The 24,223-nt window shown below is 46.0% G+C and overlaps 1 protein-coding gene across 2 annotated transcripts in view; it reads left to right on the top strand.

The window, feature by feature from the left end:
• XRN1 (5'-3' exoribonuclease 1) overlaps positions 1 to 24,223 on the top strand; it is a 41,608-nt gene that overhangs the window by 11,247 nt on the left and 6,138 nt on the right. For both annotated transcript variants that reach the window (XM_032960525.2, XM_032960526.2), the window contains exons 11-36: positions 371 to 445; positions 907 to 1,000; positions 1,496 to 1,589; positions 3,363 to 3,452; positions 7,268 to 7,424; positions 8,098 to 8,217; positions 8,571 to 8,680; positions 9,561 to 9,678; positions 10,166 to 10,258; positions 10,963 to 11,066; positions 12,302 to 12,403; positions 13,108 to 13,270; positions 14,113 to 14,226; positions 14,727 to 14,825; positions 15,394 to 15,509; positions 16,060 to 16,206; positions 16,956 to 17,045; positions 17,539 to 17,674; positions 18,246 to 18,302; positions 19,118 to 19,250; positions 20,481 to 20,550; positions 21,288 to 21,531; positions 21,907 to 21,966; positions 22,635 to 22,721; positions 23,556 to 23,687; positions 23,808 to 23,862. In XM_032960525.2, the coding sequence (XP_032816416.2) occupies positions 371 to 445; positions 907 to 1,000; positions 1,496 to 1,589; positions 3,363 to 3,452; positions 7,268 to 7,424; positions 8,098 to 8,217; positions 8,571 to 8,680; positions 9,561 to 9,678; positions 10,166 to 10,258; positions 10,963 to 11,066; positions 12,302 to 12,403; positions 13,108 to 13,270; positions 14,113 to 14,226; positions 14,727 to 14,825; positions 15,394 to 15,509; positions 16,060 to 16,206; positions 16,956 to 17,045; positions 17,539 to 17,674; positions 18,246 to 18,302; positions 19,118 to 19,250; positions 20,481 to 20,550; positions 21,288 to 21,531; positions 21,907 to 21,966; positions 22,635 to 22,721; positions 23,556 to 23,687; positions 23,808 to 23,862 (2,860 nt within the window). The remainder of the gene's footprint in view (positions 1 to 370; positions 446 to 906; positions 1,001 to 1,495; positions 1,590 to 3,362; positions 3,453 to 7,267; positions 7,425 to 8,097; positions 8,218 to 8,570; positions 8,681 to 9,560; positions 9,679 to 10,165; positions 10,259 to 10,962; positions 11,067 to 12,301; positions 12,404 to 13,107; positions 13,271 to 14,112; positions 14,227 to 14,726; positions 14,826 to 15,393; positions 15,510 to 16,059; positions 16,207 to 16,955; positions 17,046 to 17,538; positions 17,675 to 18,245; positions 18,303 to 19,117; positions 19,251 to 20,480; positions 20,551 to 21,287; positions 21,532 to 21,906; positions 21,967 to 22,634; positions 22,722 to 23,555; positions 23,688 to 23,807; positions 23,863 to 24,223) is intronic.

Below are 24,223 nucleotides of genomic sequence, written 5' to 3' on the forward strand. Positions count from 1 at the left end.
GATAAGATGCAGCAAGAAAGCATTGTGTTCATAACCAGCAAGAGGAGCTGGGAGGGGTGCGCCAGGTGTGGAGGGGGGGGCAGGTCACGAAACCGGTACTAGAACACCGAAGGGAAAGACCAAAAGTCACAAGGTGGAATACTGTTACAGCAGACTTTGGAGATTGGTTTCAAAGATGGCAACGCCTGAGGAAATTGGCCATTACGTCTTCTATACCGTTACATAAAATGTTGTTCAACATCATTTCACGAATCGCCTATCTTAATTGAACAAAGTGATCAAATAAAGAATGGTTTGGCGTTGTGTTTGCAGATGTGCATTTTACCGTTATGCTTCAAAGCGAAGACATTTCGCGTCTTGTTTCTTCTAGTTTGACCGAGAGCACTTCAATGAAGTCTACGTTGATCTGAAATGGTTTGAAGGAAAAACTGGAAACAGAGAGAAGGTAAAGATGTTGGTCATATTTTGTTCACTTTTAAATAACGCATTTGTCTTTTCCCCTGTTAGAGGCTTGGTAAACTTTCACTGGTCAAACTATGTATTCCGTTAAAACACACACATCCTATTCATGCAAGTTAGCAGCCGTAACAACATTCTAATGCTCTATACTCACGTTCAGTGGGGGAAATGTAAATGTGGAAGTGCCGGGATGAAACCCATTCGCCCTGCAGCCCATGTTCACCGGCGCTCCTCCTTGTGGAAACGTAGTTGCGTAGGATTAGGAACCGTTGTGAAAAGTACCGGAAACGTGCCTGGTGTTTTGACAAGTGCCCGTATGGCGCACTGTCGAATACCATTCCAATTGGACCACTGCACTCCCATAACGTCCTCCTCTTCCTTATAGTATCCGCACGCCTTATAGTGACAAGGTATTTTCATTTGGTCACGTGCATTGTGTCTTCACAGGAGAAGGATGATGCGTCTCGGCTTCCTCCGGAGGTTCATATGGGGATGGGAAATCCTCCGGCGAGGGACGGAGTCAGTGCCTCACAAATTCCAGGTGCGATGAGCGCGTTGTGGGCACGCGTGTGGTGCGTCTTGTGTACCAAAAACCCGACCCGGTCCCCACATGTTGTGTACGCTAAGGGTATTTGAGGCTGGCCAAAATCAAATACAGTACATGGCACAACGAGGACGAGAGCAGGTGGGAATAATTTCTGGAAAGGTGAACTAAACTAATTAAAAGCAACATACCCATCTGCCTAAAGAAGATCGTTTTGAATCCGTGTGTACTACCCGCTATTTCATATGGATCAAAAACATGGACATTAACAACAAGACAAAACAAAAAAGTGAAAAGTGCTCAAAGAAGCGTGGAGCGATGCTTGCCGTGCCGGTTGGGAAACCGCTGCCCTAGACACTGCGTCCCGTCGTGTGCGTTGTACTTGTTGGATTCTAGAGATGCGTAGACGTTGCGCTCATAGTGCCCGCTGTAAATTGGCGACGACGGTGAATGTGGTTTCACTCGCACACTGTGTTCCGCAATGCATTGCAGAGGACAGGGAAAGGGATGAGCTATTTGAGCTGGAATTTGCGCATTACAAGCGAAATTACTACATGACCAAGATGGAGGTGGAAGCTGTCACTGAGTGAGTGTCCCCACTGGCACGCAGCACATTGCACTGGCACCGGTTGGTTTTTATGTTGTGTTGTTGTATACGTTTGTTCACCCAGGAAAGTCTCAAGACTCTCTCAGGTGGGGTCCTGCCTTCCAAGTTTTCGCAGTAGAGGGCGATGTTGATATTTGTGATCCAAATTGAGTAATTTTCAGGTATCTTTTCAGCACTAGGATATCCAATGCCAGTTACATTGTATGTTTTTAGTTATGGGAGGAAACTGTAGAACCCAGGGAAACTCCATGAAGAACAGAGGGAGGACATATATACTACACACAGAAAGGCACCCGGTCGGGAATCGTACCCAGACTCTTCTTGCTATGAGGCACAAGCATTACTACTGCACCATACAATTGTTAGTTTAATGTTCTCAGTTTCGTGTTATTGTCATTGGCCAAATGTGCAAATGCCTTAATTATATATATAAATATAGCCATAGATATGTTTTGATATTCAATATGGAGTATATTTCGTAAGAAACTTGGAATAAAATTTAATAAAACTGGAGCATGGCAAAAGACTGGTTTCCAACCCGTGATCCTCAAGGCCATGGCAAGGAGTCCACAGAACTGTGGCAATACCAATTTGTTCATAAAGCACTGGATGTATTACTGCATGGTGGTCCGCGGACATGTCTTGTGGGTTGACAGTGGTGCGCAAGGCTCGGGATGGTTGGGAACTTGTGGTGTAATATAAGATGAACAGCAGTAAATTTTGATTTGAAGCTTTTGTGACTGCAGTGATTCATATTCTTGGTTTTTTCGGTAAAGTCACGTTGAAGGGAAACAAATAAATAATAAAATATATGAAACAAGCAGTCATCATCAGGTGTGAAAACCAACGTTGGTTTTCACACCTGATGATGACTGCTTGTGTTGCAGTCGAAACGTCATGCGAATTTAATTGTTTTATATATATTATTATTTTATTGTTTCCCTTCAACGTGACTTTACCGAAAGAACAAAGAATATGAACAGCAGTAGTCAATCAGTAGATTCTCTCTCGACTTGGCCAAGAGGAAGTGATGGTACACCATTGTGTTTAAATTAATTTGAGCAGAGGAGAGGAGGTGTTTCCCTGTATCCATCTTCAACTTCATTCTTACAGCACCAGAGTGAACCTGCACAGCTGTTTAAACATCTGTGAAAAAGAGCTTCATAGCTTATCGGATTCCTCTAGTCTAAATAAAGATTCTTATTCTCATTACCAATGGGGAAATTTTCTTAAAATTGAAAATTTCCCTGGCCTCTGTCCATCCAGCAGTATGAATGGGGACAACAAAAGCTATTCGATTGTTAGGTGATGTGTGGTGGGCTAAAGTGTGGGTATGCCCACCTCTTTCAACCTATCAAGTCAATGTGGAATAGTAGACCAAAGTATACTCCAGAGTTCATTCGAGTGGAGGGCCTTCCCAACCATCAGTGGCATGACCAACCCATCGCAGGGCCGCAGCCCTTAGGTTTAGTTGGCAACGAGGTGGAGCGATGAACTGAGGCTGTGTGCAGGAGCTAGGTGGATTGTTGCATCACAATACTGAGGGATACCGATAGCTTGGGAAAGCCTTAATCCAGCAGACATGAGTGATCTTTTAATTTTTTTGTACAGTGCTTTGATACCCTTTTAAGTAGGGGTGATGTTGCATTTCAAGTAAAACCTTTAGCCGTCAGCTGCGCATTGACATATTGGCAATCTTGCACGAGTTAACTTGTTGAACGTTTTATTTTATTTTGAACGTATATTTCACAGCAATTTTTTGGCGAAACAAGCTCTGTGTTACGTGGAAGCCATTCAATGGATCCTGCATTATTACTACAACGGTGTGGCATCATGGGGATGGTGAGTGAGTGTTTTTTTGTTTTGTCTTCAGGAAGGTAATGGGTGGTATGAAAAACAAGAATAGGTTTTACCCTTTCTGGCAATAAAACAGGTGTTAAGATTTTGATTTAAAGCTTTCGTGACTGCAGTAATTCATATTCTTAGCTCTTTCGGTAAAGTCACGTTGAAGGGAAACAATAAAATAATAAAATATATATAACAATACAAATTCTCACGACGTTTCGACCATAACACAAACGGTCGTCATCAGGTGTGCCGGTTTGCATACATTTATTATTTTTTTGTTTTTGTTTGAGTGTTATGGTCGAAACGTCGTGAGAATTTGTATTGTTTTATATATATTTTATTGTTTCCCTTCAACGTGACTTTACCGAAAGACCTAAGAATATAATATAGGTGTTAAGATGTTCAAACACCAAATAGATACCTTTTGCAACAATAGAAAACAGATCGAAGGCCGTCTCTGGTGTAGGCCAATTGGTTTTAAAGACAATGCATATGTAGTCACTTGACTCGGAGACGCTAAGACTTGGAGGCACTTTTCTTTAACCGAGCACCCTTTGCACAATACATACCCTACGCTGGTACACACTCTTATGTAGCTCGCTTATACACAACACTACGTGAGTACACACTATTACTGTTGCTAGCCTATACACAACACCACGTGGATACACACTGTTACTGTTGCTAGCCTATACACAACACCACGTGGGTACACACTATTACTGTTGCTAGCCTATACACAAGACTACGTGGGTACACTATTACTGTTGCTAGCCTATACACAACACTACGTGGGTACACACTATTACTGTTGCTAGCCTATACACAACACCACGTGGGTACGCACTATTACTGTTGCTAGCCTGTACACAACACTACGTGGGTTCACACTATTATTGTTGCTAGCCTATACACAACACTACGTGGGTACACACTATTACTGTTGCTAGCCTATACACAACACCACGTGGGTACGCACTATTACTGTTGCTCGCCTATACACAACACTACGTGGGTACACACTATTACTGTTGCTAGCCTATACACAACACCACGTGGGTACACACTTACTGTTGCTTGCCTATACACAACACCACGTGGGTACACACTATTACTGTTGCTAGCCTATACACAACACCACGTGGGTACACACCTACTGTTGCTCGCCTATACACAACACGATTCGTCTAACACTGACGGCACTGAACTGAGACGGCCAACTACCGTCTAGCAGCGCAATATCGAGTCTAGACGACAGCGATGATGGCGACGAGACGATGGCAACGATCTTCAACAGCACAACGGGGATCCCACTCCAAACAACAGCCCCGAGCTCTCGCTCAGGTCCCCCTTTTATGCTCCCAGCGTGGCCTCGCTCCGCCCCGGCCACACCCCCTCTCTAGAACCTACTAGCGGGTTCTCAGGCTTCCCCCACGTGTCCCTTCTGTAATCTTTCCCCCAGATATCCCCTCTGGTGTATCACCTGGCCTGCTGACATCAGGGCTGCTGTAAACCACAGATCCCCTTCCCCGCCAGCAGCCAGCGCTATGCTGCTACATAGCTAATTCTATGTCACTACACATATATTAACAGAGCATGTTTGTTTGCATGTTCAACACAAATACGTGTGGTTAATGCAGACTTGATTCCTTGCGAAAGGTATATATTTGGTGTATGAACATCTTAACACCTGTTTTATTACCTATTGTTATTTTTCATACTGTGATACTGGCAAAAAGGTCCCATGATATAATGGGTGGTATTAAGCTCTTCCACATGTCTATTGGGGGGGGGGGGCAAATGTCCACAGAACAAACACAGCTGGCTTCCCCACAAAGTGTCAATCATTTTATGGACCCCAGAGGCATTATGGGCTGAGTCAGTGCCCAACCAGGATTTTAACTCGCAATGATATGCCACTTGCCCTATTGCTGAGTCTTGGTTTTTCATAATTAAAGTACATAATAGCTATCAAAGTCTTGCATTTTAATTGTGTGAGTTTAGTACTGGGATCACTGTCAGTGGAAAGGTAAGGCTGTTCACATGTGCTGACAACAGTCATATTCATAAATATATTTAATCGATATGGACATTTTTATATTCTTAGTTTTTTCGGTAAAGTCACGTTGAAGAGAAACAACAAAATAACAATATATATAAAACAATAAAAAATTCTCACGACGTTTCGACCATAACTCAAACGGTCATCATCAGGTGTGTTGGTTTGCATAAATTTATTTTTAAAACGGCACATTTCTTTATTTATAAAAAAACGTTGGCGTCACGCGCAGCGATTGGCAGTTTGCCCAGGACTAGTCCATCTATTTTTTTTTGAAAAGAGGAGGGGGGAGACGAATTTTTTTTTTATATAATGTATGCTGTCTGAAAGCCACTGTAAGCGTGAACAATCAATCAAGAACTGAAATGATTTATCAAATCTTTCCAATGATTGCTAAGATAGAATCCATCTTCTCGGTTGAAATTGTCTCTGTGCTTGTATATGTGGATAGCCTCATGAACGAATCTCTCATGGAAGCCAGATGGCTTACAAAGAACCTCCGTCTTGGAAAAGTCAATGGCATGTGAGCCTACTGAATTAGAACAATGATCTGCTACGGCCGAGGTGTTGGTCCTACCGTGTTTAAGGTCTGCTTTATGTTCACGAATGCGGTCCGAGACATGGCGTTTGGTTTCTCCAATGTAACTACTACCACAGAGGCAACTTAGTTTGTAGACACCAGGGTATTGTATGTCCGGAATCACATCTTTTACAGACGGAACCAGATCACGGATTTTATGTAATGTGTTGAAACGGACCTGGATCTTGTGTTTATTCAAGATTTTGGAGATCTTTTTTGTGATCCCAGCAATGTAGGGTAAAGTGATGGTTTTGAAAGGCTCCTCAAGAGGGTTCTTCTTCATGAAGAAGAACCCTCTTGAGGAGCCTTTCAAACACATTACATAAAATCCGTGATCTGGTTCCGTCTGTAAAAGATGTGATTCCGGACATACAATACCCTGGTGTCTACAAACTAAGTTGCCTCTGTGGTAGTAGTTACATTGGAGAAACCAAACGCCATGTCTCGGACCGCATTCGTGAACATAAAGCAGACCTTAAACACGGTAGGACCAACACCTCGGCCGTAGCAGATCATTGTTCTAATTCAGTAGGCTCACATGCCATTGACTTTTCCAAGACGGAGGTTCTTTGTAAGCCATCTGGCTTCCATGAGAGATTCGTTCATGAGGCTATCCACATATACAAGCACAGAGACAATTTCAACCGAGAAGATGGATTCTATCTTAGCAATCATTGGAAAGACTTGATAAATCATTTCAGTTCTTGATTGATTGTTCACGCTTACAGTGGCTTTCAGACAGCATACATTATTAAAAAAATTTCGTCTCCCCCCTCCTCTTTTCAAAAAAAATAGATGGACTAGTCCTGGGCAAACTGCCAATCGCTGCGCGTGACGCCAACGTTTTTTATATAAATAAAGAAATGTGCCGTTTTAAAAATAAATTTATGCAAACCAACACACCTGATGATGACCGTTTGAGTTATGGTCGAAACGTCGTGAGAATGTTTTATTGTTTTATATATATTGTTATTTTGTTGTTTCTCTTCAACGTGACTTTACCGAAAAAACTAAGAATATGAATTACTGCAGTCACGAAAGCTTTAAATCAAAAGATATGGACATTGTTTTTGCAAGTATATTAAATCCATTTCAGTCTATAATAGTGATTGTTACCAGCCAGCGATGGTCACTTGCTTCTGTTTTTTATGGTTGTGATTACACATTCAGGTTCTATCCCTACCACTACGCCCCGTTTGTGTCGGACGTGCGTGGAATTTCAAAGCTGGAACTTAAGTTAAATCTGGGCCAGCCCTTCTTGCCCTATCAACAACTCCTAGCTGTGCTGCCTTCTCTGAGCAAACAGCTGTTGCCACAAGCCTACCAGGTGTGTATTGGGGTGCCGCCGTGCCTCTGTGCTGGCCTGCGCGTTCCCGAGTGTCTCAGCCTGTGTGTTCACGAGTGTCTCTGCCTGCGACGGTGGAGCGCAAAAAGAACACCCGAGCACACGAACTGCTGCCCATAAAGGCCATGGGACGGCGGCACTGAAGCATTTCACCAGCTCGCAGCCAGCGCCGTCAAACAATTGCAGAACCCAGACTTCGCTTTAGAACTGTTTCTGCTGTTCCATACGCAGTTGGTTATCTCTGCAGCACGCCATAACGGAAGGATAATAAAATAATAACAAGACGCATGCAGAGCCTGCTTTCATAATGTATTGAGTAAGCCACTTTTTATGATTTTGAGACATATTTTAAATACAAGGCTAGGTGAGTGAATTACTACCACTGCAGCGTGGATGAAAGGGGGCTTCTAATAGAGGGCACGACACCGGCCCGCAGTCATCTCTGTTTCACTGCTGCCTGTTTTTGGGATGGCCACATTTTCTCAACATTCATATCTGTTGAGCTTGTGGGCTGGATAAGGTTAAAAACTGTTGTACATGCAATGCTACACACGTCTGTGTTGTTAAACCAAAAGAAGCTTCTCAGCATTGATGCTTGACAGACACAATTTCTCCGTTGAACTTAATTCTGATCGTTTTGAATGTTCCTCCTCAGAGCCTTGTGTCGGATGAGACATCTCCGCTGCATGATTTCTACCCTAAAGATTTCAACACAGATCTCAATGGCAAGCAGCACGAGTGGGAGGCCGTGGTGCTTGTGCCCTTCATCTGCGAGGTGAGATCGTGTACACCGTACATCGCCGTGCATTCTGCGAGGCACGCAAAGACGCATGCTGCGTGCACGTATGTAAACCGTGCAGGACACAGCCAACGCGTGCACTGTAGGGGTTTATACACTTGTAAAGTTGCATCACCGTTATCCACATGCTCACATCATGTTGTGTCGCACCAATGTCAGCCTCCGCTCCGGATCTTTTTCAATAATCCAAGTTGCTTTCCCTGTCCTGCCATGAAATGTCGAAGAGCCTCGGTGTACTCAAAGGCCACAGGCTTATTTTCTTGTTGCTTTGTTGAAGTCCAGTAACATTACATGTGGTTTTAGCGTGGTAAGTTGTTGCTGTCCCCCAGAAACGTCTCCTGGAAGCCATGCAGTCATGCGAGCACCTCCTAACGGAGGAAGAACGCCAGAGGAACGTTCACTCAGCGTGTCTGGAGTACCTGTCCAACAGAACGCCCAGGTGAGACAGCCGTGTGCTCGGGGCTAGTGTGTGCGAATACACTTAAACAAAATAAATAATATATTCACACTTTTTTTACGAGCGCAGTTTTTTTGTTAACACTTTCCTAAGCTCTGTGGCCCTATACTGGAATAACAAAATACTTGGTCTTGCATAGGAGATACTGCAGACAGCACTCTGCCCCAGGGTAGAGCAGTTAAACGATGGAACTGGGAAGACCCAGGCGCCGGCACAGATGTGAATATAATCGTTTTATACACCTCGCCATAGAGATTTCAAGGCTTTCCTTTCTGGTATTTACGATTCTTATCTTAAAAAATCACCGCTGCAACATGTAACCATCTTCTGCACACACTTAACATGTGCTAATAGTCTCAACTCATTTAAATCCTTAATGTGAGTTAAAACAGGAAGTTAAATTGCAGCCACAAATGCAAGCACGTATTGTTCAGGCAAATAGGAAAGAAAATGGCTGTTTGAGTGTAACCCTCACGGATACCGGCCAGCTGGCTAGGCGGGTGAACGAGCACCACGCAACCAGAAGGTTGCAAACGCAAAGCCTGATGGGGGTTGACTCAGCCCATCAACCTTTCCTGAGAGGTTGTAGAAAAATGGTTCCACTTTGCAGCAAAGTCTGCAGTGGTTGTCTTATGGATAGACATACCCCCGCCATAGGAATGTGCACTTTCCACCACTGGCTCAGGGCTGGAAACAGAAGATGAGCACCACCTCAATGCTCATTTGAGCAGGGGAAATCACTTGGACTTTTCTCTACATTCACACTAATTAATTGCGGCCCTATCGTAACTTGCGGACGAGTTAGTGGTATTTTTCGTTGACGGCTTAACACCTGGTGTGATGGGGTCATTCCTTATGGCAGGTGCGTTGAGGTGCCCATGGACGCCTGGCACGTGAAGACCAGGAGACCGCAGACGGAATACTCCACCCCCACCCTCTTCTACCCGGGCTTTCCCACCCTCAAGCAAATCCCACACAAGGTAATAATAGTAATGAACAATTGAGTGCAATTGGTATTCACGCCATTCTTACAGCGCGGGGCTGTCACATAGACGCGGAGTTTCAGTAGGATGTCCAGCAGGGAACAATGCAGCGCTGTGTAAGCCAAATTGAGTGTAAGTGGAGCTGAGCTTTTGTTAACACCTGAGCATGCCGGATGTAATGTCCAGTGAAACGTCAAGTATAAGATTGTGAATGTTACTTTCTTTAAAAAAAAATTGCTGAAAAAACAAATCAATTGGCATGTTTACCCATGTGACCACTTTACTTTATTGGCTGTGTCACAAGATTATTAAAATGTCTGACACAAAATGATGTGCAGAATAGCAATACGTACCCTTGCAAATGGCTGCATATTATGTCTTATGGCTCAGTACCCGGTAATAAATCCATCCAAAAGGAAATTGGCAGTCACCTGCACTGAGTTGTAAAGGTAATCACTGCTTCTCCTCTTGGCTTTGTCGGCAGTTCTACTTCAAGAAGGCCGGCGTCACGGTGTTCCAGCACAAAAGCAGAGGAGAGAGCATCATCCTCGAAGTATTGCCCAAGAACAACGAAATGGTAAAATACCGAATACATTTAAAAGGGTACTTTTATGAAAGTTTATTAATGATTGTCCCGAATGTAAATTTCCTTTATATTCAATGACTTGCCATTAACAGAGCAAACGTAGGGTCGTGCGCGTGCTTTTGGGCAGCGGAATGTGATCATCAGAACCACTTGGTAACGCACGTGTCCTTGCATGCGCACAATTCATTTGTTGACCGATTGCGTCCGCTATCAGAGGTCGATATGCAAGGGGCAGTCCTCAACAACGAGGGCAGCTCTTGGGCAGCTCCGCAGTCACATGGTGGATATGGACGGTGCATCAGGGGGCCAAAACGTCCGTTGAGCCTGGCCCCGGACAGTTTCGATAGCTGGTGCCCATGTGCACGTGAGATTGATGGTTAGTGGAGGCGTATGGCAGTCTTGAGTGTTGTAAAACTCTCCACCACCTGACACAAGCCAAACAAATGCAATTTTCATGTGCACAAGCGTTTAATGCGCCATTGGTAAATTTTTCGGCTCATATTAGTAATTGGCGCATTGGTACAAGTGATAATTTACTTAGTTTGTGTCTGGTGACAGGGAGAGTCTTATCAACACAGATTTGGTGAGATCATGACGTAACCTATACCCAAAAATCAGCTCTGAATTGGTTGCTGTGAGGCGTGAAAGGCGTTGCGGTGGTGGAGTGGGTGACGGTTGTGTACAATGTGTCGCAGGCGACGGAGGAGCTGGCTGCCACCTTGCTTGGTCGCCCCGTGTTTGTGAACTGGCCTCATTTGGAGGAGGCGCTGGTCGTTGCGGTGGCAGACTTCAAAATCAAGTAAGAAAAAGAAGGCATTCTGCATTCTCCATCACCATCATCACCCACGATCTATCCACTGCGGGATGATTGATTCCCCAAGCCGCTGCAACCTCTCACGGCTCTGATGCAACTCCATCTCCTCGGTGGACGAACTCATGGACAGATTCCATTCCTTCCCTGCCCCACTCAATTATTACCCGTGTCCATCATCCCTTCTTGTGACATGTCACAATGTCAGAGGGGCCGTCCATAAATGACGTCACGCACCTAGGGGTGGGGGTGGGGTCAGACATTTGGGACGATGTGTGACTATACTGTAGTAAACAGTATTCGCTCGCACGGATGTTGACTGTACGAGTGAGGCACGCCGACTGAGACCGAGCATGGGAGATGATTACCCACAATCCCGCAGCGAGAGAAAGAGAAGAACCATTGGCTCGGTTGTGATTACGTGATGCTCGGCAGACAAAGCGTATACTGTGTGTACTGCTCGTATTGCAAGACATCACTCGTTTATCAAATTATTATTAAAAAAATTTGCTCGTCTTGCAAAACACTCGCAGACGAAGTTACTCGCAATCCAAGGTTTCACTGTACATGTGTAGTGGCATGGTTGCCATCATAGCCGGCAGTACTAGCTCGTGCCAGTAGGGAGCAGCAGAGAGGCCGGACCGGCTTCATAGTGATGAGGGGCTGTTGGCCCTAGGCAATCCCTGGGGGGGAGCATCGTGACCAACGGTCGGGACCCCAGACCCCAGGCAGGGGGCTGGGGGATGAGGTCATTCTCCAGGCTCATGGAGAAGGTTCTGGAAGGGAGGCGTGGCCAGGGGCTGAGTGAGCCGAGACCCTGTATAAAAGCCAGGTCCCCGAGGGGTCCAGCTCGTCTTCGTCCGGCCGGAGACCGAAGAGCCTCACCTGGAGAGAAGAGCCCAATGGGCAGAGCCTAACCCCTGGCTCGGGTCGGCTCGAGCTCGTACCAGTGAGAGCTCCAGCTTATAACCAGTGAAGACTCAAGAGAAGACTCAAGCCCCAGCAGTGTAGGCGAAGTAATAGCCAGCAAGAGGCGAGCTAGTCCGTGGGAGTCCCTACATAGAGTATCGGGTGGAAGGGGCCGTTACCCCTTTGTATTGTAGTCTGTTGGTGTTGTAATAAGCTTCCTCCAGTTTATTACCCACTTCACATACTGAAGCTAGTCATTCTGCTGTTGTGTTTGTCGTGCCATTAACGTGATTCCCTCCACTGTGTGTGTACAGGCTGAGTGTGCAAGGGGAGGGTGCAGTGGATATCAAGAGGGTGCAGCTTTCTAAAGAAGAGGAGAAAAATGTGCGGAAAGATATGCTTGCCATCACTGAACAGTACGTGTCAACGCTTGCCATTACCTTGTATTGTATGGTAGACATTGAGCAAGCACGCAATTGTGCTCGCTGCAGGTGACCTGATCTCTGTACGCGCTGGCTTTAAATTTTGATTTAAAGCTTTCGTGACTGCATGGATTCATCTTCTTCTTGACAAGGCGCTCTGCTCCTCCCAAGGCGCTCTGCTCCTCCCACCCAGCTTAAAAGACGTTGCCAAGATTAGCAGTGTTCATTGGAACGCTGTCTTCCCGACAGTTCTGTTTCTTCACCTGAAGACGGCTGCTTATGTTGTGGCCGAAACGTCGTGATAATTTTATTTTATTATGTTTTATTTTTATTATTTTATTATTTCCCTTCTACGTGACTTTACCGAAATAACCAAGAAGACGCGTTGGCTTTGTTGGTAACATGGGCGGTGACATGGCCCAGCGGTAGCGCGTTTGCCACGCATTGCAGAGACCTGTGGTTTGAGTTTGGCAGGCCGGCCCTTGTTAATACTGCAGGTGTATTTACCAGTAAATATGCACCGTCTACTTCACGGTGGACGTTAAAGATCCCGTGGTGTCATTGGAAAAGCATAGGCCACAAACTGTCTGAAACTTTAGCGCCTTCCTTTGTGATAGCCATGCCCTTTAAAAAATGATCGCATGCATATGAAATGTACTAAACCTGACACTTTGCATTTACGATTGTTTGTTGCGTAGATACATGAACAGGAAGGGCGTGGTGGTGGCCACCTCGGGGTGCGTGCTGTACGCGCACCCACTCGTCTCGCGCCGCTACGTGTTCACGCAGCGTGGCTGCGCAACCCTGCAGCGCCAGTGGGCCGCCAACGCCTCCCCCTTCATGCTGCACACCTCTCTCAAGGTCCGTCACCTATTCTCGGTGACATTATCACGCTCGGTTCATTTCCAGTTTTGGGGGCTTGGGCCACGTCATTCTGCCTGTTTTGTGTCGTTGGAACCCTCCACCACCCGACGTAGCCCGGTTTATTCATGATGTGTACAAGCGTTTACCACACCAATTGTTACTGTTCCAGCTCACTGGTACATCACAGCCAAATGTAGCAGTTAGATACGTTGTTTGTAGATCGTTACATGGCCGAGCCCAAACATGTAATATATATATTACAATATTGGAATGCTTTCATGTTATTTTAATATTATACTTGTTTTGCCCAGGTTAGCCTTAGCTTGTCTGTTGTATTGTTTATGTTTGTACACTGTTTTCTATTTGTTCTGTCATGTGATTGTTTTTGCTCCGATAATTTCAATTTGGTTGTTTTAATTCTAATTTATTGCTTGCTACTGAGGGAACCATAAAAACCCTGCCATAGAATTCATGCTGTGCAGCTGACCTGGGCATTTTCAAACACTTTCTATCTTGGGTTAAGCCACGTAATTGGGTCCGGTCAATTTTTTGTCGTGTTATCCTCCAAAGTAAATCTTCACGTGTACAAGCGTTTACGACACAAATCATTATCATTTCAACTCGATGCTGATTTATGTTTTGTTGTTTTTGCTCTGATTTGTATTTGCTTTGTTCTACTTGTTTTTGTCATTGCTTTGGTGATATTGGTGACCCAGGTCAGTCATTCTTGCAAATTAACCTATCCTGGTCTGTAGAGGTCTCACCTGGTTCAACAAAATAACTTTGGTGACACTTGAAACATGGCCAGTGTGTGTGTGTGTGTCCCTGTCTCTTCCCAGGATATTTGCACACCCGAAGTTGCTGCTAGCCACAGCAAGACCTTGGAGGAGATCTTCCCGCTAAACTCCACGGTGTTCATGCTAGGCACCCCTCACTACGGCTGCCAGGGCGAGGTACGTTTCACATTCGCACCGCGCCTGGCTTGCTACTGAGGGAACCGTAAAAAAACCCTACAATAGAATTCATGCTGCGCAGCTGACCTGGGCATTTTCAAACACTTCCTCTCTTTGGTTAAGCCACGTAATTGGGTCCGGTCAATTTCTTGTCGCGTTATCCTCCAAAGTAAATCTTCACGTGTACAAGCGTTTACGACACAATATCATTATCATTTCAACTCGATGCTAAACGCTCGTACACGTGACGACAACTAAACTGAGACGTTTCTGTGCGGCGTGGAGGTGCAGCTGACAACAAGTGAGTGTTGCTCTGCTTCAAAAGCAGAGGGACATTTTGGGGTCCCCCAATGAATCCGCTTTATACAGGACGCGGTCTGTCCGCCTACGTACAACAGGCTTGTACTGCATCTGAAACCGTGACGATGCCGAGTCCTGGTGCATTCTAATTTCATGCCAAATGTCGTCTTTTGCTTCCTCGTGTTTGCGTCTCAACCCAGATTTTGGATTCGTCCGACATCATCCGTGAGGGACGAATTCGAGTGATGTTCACCGTCCCGTACGAGCCCAACCTGCAACCGGTCATTCAGAACCAGCACGTGAGTAACCTGGCTCACAAACATTGCTGCACTCTACCCTAGCAGTGCTGTTGCAGTGGTTGAGGGCATTTGAATGTTGTTAATTGTGGGGGTGGGGTGTATGTAATGTGATTCATAATAGTTTTTTGGTGAGGTCATGTACAGATTTTGGCCAAATTTCTGTCGCAAGGACCCTTCACCACCCAACATGGATATACCAATTATATGTTCTCGCGTACAAGCGAATAACACGACAGTTATTTTTGTGTCAGCTCTCTGATATGACTTAATTTCAATCTCCACCAAGCATCCTCAGGACAAGATCCAGGAAGTCAGCATAAAATCCAGCATGACAAATTACCCGTGACAATTTAGTTTGTTTGGCTGTGTCATGTGATGGGAGGGTCTTATGACACCGGTTTGGCCAGATCATTACGTAGCCTAATCCAATAAAAACGATCGTGAATCATAATTTTGTATGCAAAAAAACCTACGCCTTTAAGTGTAGCTTAAAGTATTGGTGTGTGCCGTGGTTTTACTCGTGCTGATTGTGTCTGGCCCCGGGTGTTGCCTTCGCCTCCCCGTGCAGAGTTTTGCGGTGCGCTACAGCCCAGGCTACGTGCTCGCCAACCGCCTGGCAATATCGGGGCACGTGCTCTCACGTATCACGGGCACGCTACTCGTCGCCAAAGGCTCCAGGAAATGGTAATTGAGCTTGCACTACGCATGGCCTCGCCAATTAATACGAAAAAAGTAATTCTATTTCTTTAAAATATCTTTAAAATCTTGGCCAAATATTTGTTGTTGCCTTTATTATGTTCCACCATTGAATTACAGTACTGTCTGCAATAGATACATTTACTTGTGTGATATAATACATTGGGAAATATCAATGCGTTTGGCTTTGGGCTTTGGCATTTGTGATGCTATTTTATAACAAAGAAATATTTTTCCGTGACTAATTCGAATTTTAAGTCACGTAGGTAGAAAAAATAATAGATAAAGACGTTTCGATCGCAACACAAGCAATCGTCAATGTTTAGTTACAAAAACACTTCAAGTCCTACCCCTACCCTACTGGTGCTGCAGTAAACCATATGCTACACATATAAACCTTGCACCCAGGAGCCACCATATTTAGACAGGCAAAAGTTATTTATAGTTCTTGCGAAGCTCTCAAGGTCTTCATCACACATTGGTGCTTACGTCGATGCCATCGGTCCGAGTTAATTTACCACGTGTGTGTGTTTTACAGCCCCAAGGGGGATCAGAAGTGCAACCTGGGGCTCAATCTCAAATTCAACAGAAAAAACGAGGAGGTGTCCGGTTACACAAAGCGCGTCGAAAACGAGTGGCTCTACTCAGCCGCGACAGAGTTGCTGCTCGGCCAGTACGTCGAGAGGTAAAGTGTGAAGAAAGAGAGAGACCGCCCCCGTCGCCGCTGCTGCTGCTTCTGCTCTCGTGAGCCCAGTGCGCACACAGAGCCCTGTGCCCAGCTTCCTTAGCAGGCTCAGAGGGGACGACGCCTGTAAAGTGGAGTCTGGCACAAAGTGATTATTTGTTGTGTCGTGCGCTCTTTACTGTACGCGAAGCACAGACGACGCGTGCAGTCGTTGGGAGTACCCACCGTGACATCACCAAATGCCAAAGCTTTTGCTCTTCTCCTTTGTAATTTGGGCCTGGCTACTGTTAATTTATGAATTATTTTCTTAATGTTTCTGAAAGCAAGTAACATTTTGAATGGACTTGATTGAATAAATGTCTGGTGTGCTGCACAATCTTGCTTTGTGCGGTTGTTGAGTTGTGTTGCTTTTACAATTTTCAGGTGACAGTGGATTTTAAGTAGCCAAGATGAGAAGTAAGGTCTCTTGTTGCTGTCGTGTGGATGCAATCGACGTGAATACAATTTTTAAAAAACGACTCGACAACCACTGCCAACACGGAGCGTGAAGGGAGTCTCCTGGTTGTCGGGGGATTCCACACCGTACCCTTGTATCCAAGCGAACTGCAGCTGGGACATTTAGCATTGTGCCGAATATTCACTTTGAAGCATTTCTTTTGGTTAACAAGGGTAGAGTGAACAGACGATTGTTAGGTTTGTGTGTAAATGTGCTTTCTCAATTAAACTTGTTTTTTTTCCCACCATTTCAGATTTCCAGAGCTTTTCAAATATTTGGCAAGCAACTCGCAGAGTGACATGTTTTACGAGGATGAAATATGGTCGTCTGAAGAAGAGAACAGGTAATCTGAACCCATCACTGCTTTCACCATCGTGTGACAAACGTCGCATCGCTTGCCCACACCGTCAACAGTGGTATTGCAACGCTTTCTTTGGCGAGATGCATGCCTTACCATCGCGCTAGTTTACCCAGGAAAGCTCAAATCAAATTTGGTAAATTTGGAAAGTGATATTTCGACCATAACACCTGTCCACTCTTTTTGAATGGTGTCACGGGATCTTTAACATCCACTGTGAAAAAGCAGAGACCGCTTATTGCACGGTTAATACACCCCGTAATATTAACCAGGGCGACCTGCTAGATTTGAACCATCAACTTCAGCAATTAGCGACGAACGCGCCTCCACTGGGCCACGTCACCGCCCCGTACGAAGGGCCTTGCAAGAGGTGTTGAAGCACAAACTAAAATGACCATCCACACCGCTTACTCAACGGAACCCAGCATAGAGAGGTGGTGCCCCCCGCGCATGTGCCGCCCCGTGTCTGCGCGTGCAGCTCGGAGCGCGTGCACGAGGTGCTCGATTGGCTGAAGTCGCTGCCCGCGTCCAGCGCATCGCGCTCGTCCTGCGACACGCAAGTCCTCGACGCCGGCGTGGTTGAGCGCCTCGAGCAGGAGGTGGATGCCCACAAGGTCCGTGTGCCGCTCCCGCCAGGCGTCACTCCCACCGCTGTGCGGCAAGGAGCTTCTCCTTCCGTGTCGGTGGACACTTATTTTCTGCCACTGTGCAAATTATTTTCTTAATCTTTATCACGGAATTAATAGTAATCTGCACGATATCTTGTTTGGAAGCACTTCACAATGAAAGGACGCTTCTGTCAGCCTCAGACACTGAATGCTTTTATTTTTAGAATTGATTATTTTGTCTTGAATATCCCATGAGATGGAATATCTCATTTGCAAGGGTGTGCGGTGTGTGCAGCAAACACGTGTATACAAACATTTGAATCTATAATGCAGCCTTGACTGTCCAACCTGCCGAGCCGCAACTGAGAAAATCGACACTCAAGCTCCGCACACCATGGCGGAGGGGAGATTTTTTTATCCTCTACCTGAGCCAATCAGAGAGTGATTAGGTAAAGAAAAAGTGTTGTGAGTGCAGGAAATATAAAATGAGACAATTATCCAACAATGACGGCACGATGATTGAATGTTTACGTCTTGTGATGTGTGAAAAAAGTGTGCTGTAATGTTTTGTTGTCAGGCTAAGAAAAACAAGAAAAAAGTAAAAATCAGTGTGAAGCCGCATCTGCTGTTCCGGGTGAGTGGCATCACACCTCGCATGTCCCGTGGTTCACGTGTGTGCCCTGTATCCACAGCATTGCTAAATGCATGACTAAATGCATTATTAAAATGCATTACTAAATGCATTTTTTTAATTCTGTAGATTATTAATTGTGGTGGTAGGGGGTGGCACATGGGTAAAAACTTCGTGCCTCACTGCAAGAAGGTCCGATGTTTAATTCCCGACTTGGGCACCTTTCTGCGTGGAGTGTGTATTGTCCTCCTTCCCCTGTTTTGCGTGGATCTCCTTTCTCCCACAAATTAAAAAAAATACTTATACAGTGTAACTGGTATTGTCCAAAACATCAAAATGCTGAAAAATTATCTGCAAATTACCCCATTGGGAGTACACACCCAGCAACATCGCCCTCCTACCGTGAAAGTCTTGAGGCTCTGAGGCTTTTTTTAGTAAACAAGTGCAATAGAAATGTATTCAACAAGGCACTGTCAACGACACATTCTGTCTCTTCTTCAAGCAGTGCAGTTCGTCTCTCGTTGCCTCTCCTTGTCCCCACACGGGAGGTGTATGGCCAGTTTCTACATTGCACGGTCATGGAGTAGGAACATTGTACATTGCGATGAAGTGGCCACTTGTGAATCGCTCCAGCCTGTTGCTTGAGATCACTCGGAGACCCAAACAAGCCTTGAACGATGCTTGCATGAGCTGTTGTGTTCATCGGGTTCTGTGTGTAGCGTGGCTGCTGAGTGCGTGAGTGCGTGCGTGCGTGCTGTCGGCGCGCGACTTGGCATGAAAACCGCGGCGTTTGTTGTGGCGGCGGTCGTGCATTGCAGCCCGAGGAGGCGCTGGGCTACGTGATCCCAGACCCGCAGGCCAAGTTCCAGCTGTTCGACCGAGTGGTGAACGTCCGCGAGAGCTTCTCGGTGCCGCTCGGCTTGAGGGGAACCTTGATCGGCATTCACGGTGGTGAGACCGCCAGTGGTGATCCACGTGTCGTTTAGTTATCCATGAAACCCCCACTCGCGTTTAAATGCTCGTCAAATGAGGTTTTTGCGTGTGGGGATAATGCTCAGAGGTCCACACAGATGCACTCGTGTACCCACTTTCTGCACTGCCATCTCCTGCCGACCTCGTAGAAATATGACTGCGGTAATTCAGATATTTAACTGAAGAGAAAACCCATCGTGGCAAAAATAACAGGGTTGTAAGGATGGACCACGTAGAACACTGGTGGTGAGACAAGGCTATAAAGAAGGCTGCCTCTGGTGTAGGCCAATCAGTTTCAAGGATAGTGCTTATATATTATCAGAGGGTGATTTTTGTATGTTTTGTCACAAGTACATGTGGTTAATACAGACTTGATTCCTTGCAAAAGGTGTCGATGTGGTGTTTGAACATCTTAACACCTGTTTTATTGCCAAGAAAGGGTGAAAGGTGTTCTTATTTTTCATAATTTTTGATACTGGCAAAAAGGTCCCATAGATAACACGTGGAATATTAATCAACTTGACTGTAATTGAACCGCATTGCGCAGCATACGCAGACGTTGTAGATTCTCGTGCGGCATTATGCATGAATCTTTCATTGCGCGTGTTAAGGAAGCCGTGAACATTCCTTCTCGATTCCTTTGCATCATAAGGTAAAAACACCTTTATGTGAGTTTAACTGTCCGGGTGGCTCCGAGTTACAGTGAGCAACTCGTAATCAGAAGGTTGTCAAGTTCAAATCCTGTTTTTGGGGTTAACTCAACCCATCATCGCTCTGCAGCTGATAAAACAGATACTAATTTACAGGCAGAGACTCTGCCCCCGGCATAGGAATGTGGAATTTCCGCCACTGGCTCAGGACTGTGAACAGGAGATGAGCACCGCTCATTTGAGCAGGAAGTCAATAATTGACGCGCGTTGCTGACCGGCTCTGTTTCGGTGGCCACTTCACATGAATGCACACTCGGCGTCCACCCGGTGTCCACCCGATGTCCATCCGATGTCCACCAAGTGTACACTCGATGATGGGCTGAGTACACCGACTGTCAACCCGGTGTCAACCCGGTGTCCATCCTGTGTTATACACTAGGCATCATCGTTGACCTCTCCACAAATCCTCGTCTATGTACTGCCCCTGCTCTTGTTATCGACGAGAGTTTTACTGTACACAACGTGGACGCTACAGACTAATTGGTGTTTGTTTTTCTAGCTGAACGTGAAGCAGACATCCTCTACGAAGTCTTGTTTGATGAAGAGTTTGTTGGAGGTCTGACCATAAGGTGAGACACATTGAATGTGCTCGCGCGTGCGTAGTACTTTGAGTGTTTGTGTGCGTCTCTTATGTAATCACTTGGCATAGCTGTAGTGGAGCACATAGTTCGTAACTCAAGGTATTCAGTATAATTCAGCGTAATGCAGCAGTCGGGGTGATTAATGATCCAGCACTCACCGATATGGAATTCTCTCCCCATCATCTCTTTTCCCAAGCTCTTATAATAAACTTTCTCACTTCATAGATATGTTAACTCTTCGATTTAAAGCTTTCGTGACTGCAAGGATTCATCTTCTTTGGTTCTTTCGGTAAAGTCACGTAGAATGAGAATAAAATAATAAATTGATAAAATAAAATAACAATAATATTCTCACGACGTTTTGGCCACAACACAAGCGGCCTTCATCAGGTGAAGGGGACGAGACTGTCCTCCAGACAGTCCTCCAGACAGTCCTCCAGACAGTCTCGTCCCCTTCACCTGATGAAGGCCGCTTGTGTTGTGGCCGAAACGTCGTGAGAATATTATTGTGTTATTTTATTTTATCAATTTATTATTTTATTCTCATTCTACGTGACTTTACCGAAAGAACCAAAGAAGATGTTAACTCTTACCAATTACAGCTTTGATTGCGCCATTCGTTAATGTGCTGTGACACGTTGGGCCTTTCGGGCCTCCGCTCAGCCACTTGTTTTAAACATCCCTAAAGTCACGGATGGTATCGCTGCTGCGTCCCCCACCACCAGGTGCACGTCGGGTCGCGCGTACCGCCTGCCTCCGTCGGCCCTCGTGAACCTGTCGCACGGCACGCGTGGCTCGTTCGAGCTGCTGGGTCCCAACGTGGGCAAGCTGGCCACGGCCCCGCAGCCGCTGCACATTGGAAACGACCTCCGAGGCACCCGCAAAACCCCAACCAATCAGCCGCTGGCAGTGCTCACCTCCGCGGGAAGACTCAACCACTCGCCCACCTCGCCGTTTTTGCCAACAAACGTAACGTTCCGCGTCTGTTTGTCGACGTTAAGTTGTGCTGCGCTAAACCGGTTCCCTGTTTAATTGTGATCGGTTTTAACCCCGTAAATGTTAGCATGCGTAAGTGTGCACAGTGGACGGAAACTGCAAACCAAGCAATGCAGCTCGTGCGCAACAGTATTGGTTACTTGCCACAACAAGATGGCAATGTTATTATCTAAGTTATCGTTTGCCCTCTAATGCAATTCATTTGATCGTCAGTCGGGTATTTGAGAACTCTGATTAAATGATATACGTGTGCGTTTGCCTTGAGTACACTGTGGATCCTTGTGTTCGTCATCGCAGTCGTTACCACCTCACAACTCGCAATCTGCTGCGTGCTTGGTATTGATGCAGGATGGATTCGTGTCCCTTTGGGAAAAGCTACAAGATATTAAACCGGGGAACAACACCAATGTAAGAAGCAGATAGACACGTTTATATACACTTGCGACGTCCACCAGTCTCGCAGAGGAGAGGAAACCAGTAACAGATAAGACAATTAGAATGACTTGATTGTAATGTATACTCAACGTGACGCAGTCATGTCGATTCATGTTCCAGCGCTCACTTATTCACTCCAGTCACTCGCCGGCAGTCAGTCATCTCCTTATCACTCTTTTGTCTCTACTACCATGGTTACTGTTCCTCTGACCTTCACTTATTGATTCCTCCACCCGCACGGGATGCAACCACCACATTGCACGACACAACACATCTCTTCCCTTGCACTGCATCGCATGTGCTCTCCTACCTCTCCCCTCTCATCTCACTCTATTCTCCTCCACACACTCTCCACTTGTAGAAACCCCCAGTCAACCTTTGCTCAGTGGAAGGTTGCTGTTTCTCCTCTGCTACCCCCAGACAGCCGTGCTGTCGACTCTCTGCTCCTGGTCAATTCCAGGCTCAGGATCTTACCTCCTCTGCCTATCACTGCCCCTTCTCGGCAAAGTATACATGCAAGCCTGCTTTCCCCGTGATGCACGGCCAACTTCGTTGTGCAGCGGCTTCCTCCTGGTCCTGTTTGCGTCGAGTGACCCCGTCTGCGTGGCGCCACGGTCGTCACCGCTTCCTTTTTCCTTTAGGAAGCAGAACTCAGCAAGCCCAACATCTCCATCCTCGCCCGGCCAGTGCAGAGCGCCCCTCAACCTCAACCGCAGCCAGCCCAAGGGGTAAACGGGCGGCTTCTATATTTACACCAACACAGCAACCACAGTTGCATAATAAGTATAATCATCACGCGTGCGTTTGCTTAAATGCCTCGGCATCTCAAAGAACTTCGCATCACAGCTCATCTCGAACATAATGAAGGGGGGACCCCCAGTGGCAGCTCTCCGTGTGTGGCACAAGATATATCAGCGCCTGGCCTGCACATGGGCATTCATGTGCCGGTAAGGTGCGGCGATTTGCTGCTGCTGTGTGTGTGCGCGCAATCCCATCGGAGTAATTTGCGGTGTCATTTTTAAATGTCAAAATTTGGACCGTGATGCTGGCACACAAGACCTACTCGTTCTGAATGGTGTCACGGGATCTTTAGTGTCCATTGTGAAGTAGATGACGAATGCTATCTGACGCTCAATAAACCCACAATAACCAGGGCGGCCTGACAAATTCGAACCGCGAATCCCAGTAACAAGCAACGAACGCGCTAATGCAAGGCCACGTCATAAAATAATTTCATGCACTGCTAACGGTTTACAATCACAAATTTAATTTCCGAGAATGACCGTCTCCATCTATAACGATGCTTTTGCAGCATAGATGTTAATCTGAGTGTTTTGGGCAAAGGCACGAAACATTAGTCTCCTGGATTTTGTCTGCTTAGAGGCATTGCAAATCCCATTTGCTGATGAGGTTTGTTTACCAATGTTGTATACATTTTTTATATCTTTGAGAACTTGTTTTCACGTGTACAAAGCACAAGCACTTATGTTCATTTCATATTTTACACATTTGAGGATTGATGGTGAGCTGGCATTTGTCTGCTTTTTTATATTTTGTCAAAGCTCTCCAGTGAATTCCAAAAACTCCTGTCGTCACTGAAAGTCGGCGAAAATGAATCGAGTCATCAGAAACCTCAGCAGGACAGTGGCCCGGGGCCAACCCCCAATGACCTCGACACCCACTTATTTGTGCAGGTTTGTAAAGCTTTCCTACCTCTGGTTCGCAGGCTGCCCCCGGTGGCGCGCGCGAACTCCCCCGGCGGCTGTGCGTTGTTCCTCATGCTGTGTTGCACGTTGTGTTTTTTGATTTCACAGAAAGGGACCGAGACGCTCATGCAGCTGCTGAAAATAGACAAGCAACCGGCACGGGGTGAGACTGTCGTTGACGTCGATTCCGTTGGCGTGGCGTTTCTTATTTCCGTGAATACAGATGCATTCCACGTTTTTGATATCCGCAGTGGTGTGGGTTGGCGCCTCGTAATGGTCTGGCCAAATTTTTTTTGTCGTTAGACCCTCCACCGCCCAGCACAACCAAACAAATTAAATTGTCACACGGTGCACAATCGTTGACCTCGCAAATTATCACTGTTGAGCTCGCCGGTAGGCTGATTAAATAATTGGCACATTAAATGCTTGGCCTTCTCTTCCACACTGGCCAGATGTCTTGGAAAACGTGGAAGTACCCACACTTTACACCACGGCATGTGCTTCAAATGCGTATCCTCTGATAA

The sequence above is a fragment of the Petromyzon marinus genome, chromosome 25, assembly GCF_048934315.1.
Source record: "Petromyzon marinus isolate PM22_M1 ecotype Great Lakes invasive population chromosome 25, UKy_Petmar_22M1.pri1.0, whole genome shotgun sequence".
Taxonomy (NCBI): domain Eukaryota; kingdom Metazoa; phylum Chordata; class Hyperoartia; order Petromyzontiformes; family Petromyzontidae; genus Petromyzon; species Petromyzon marinus.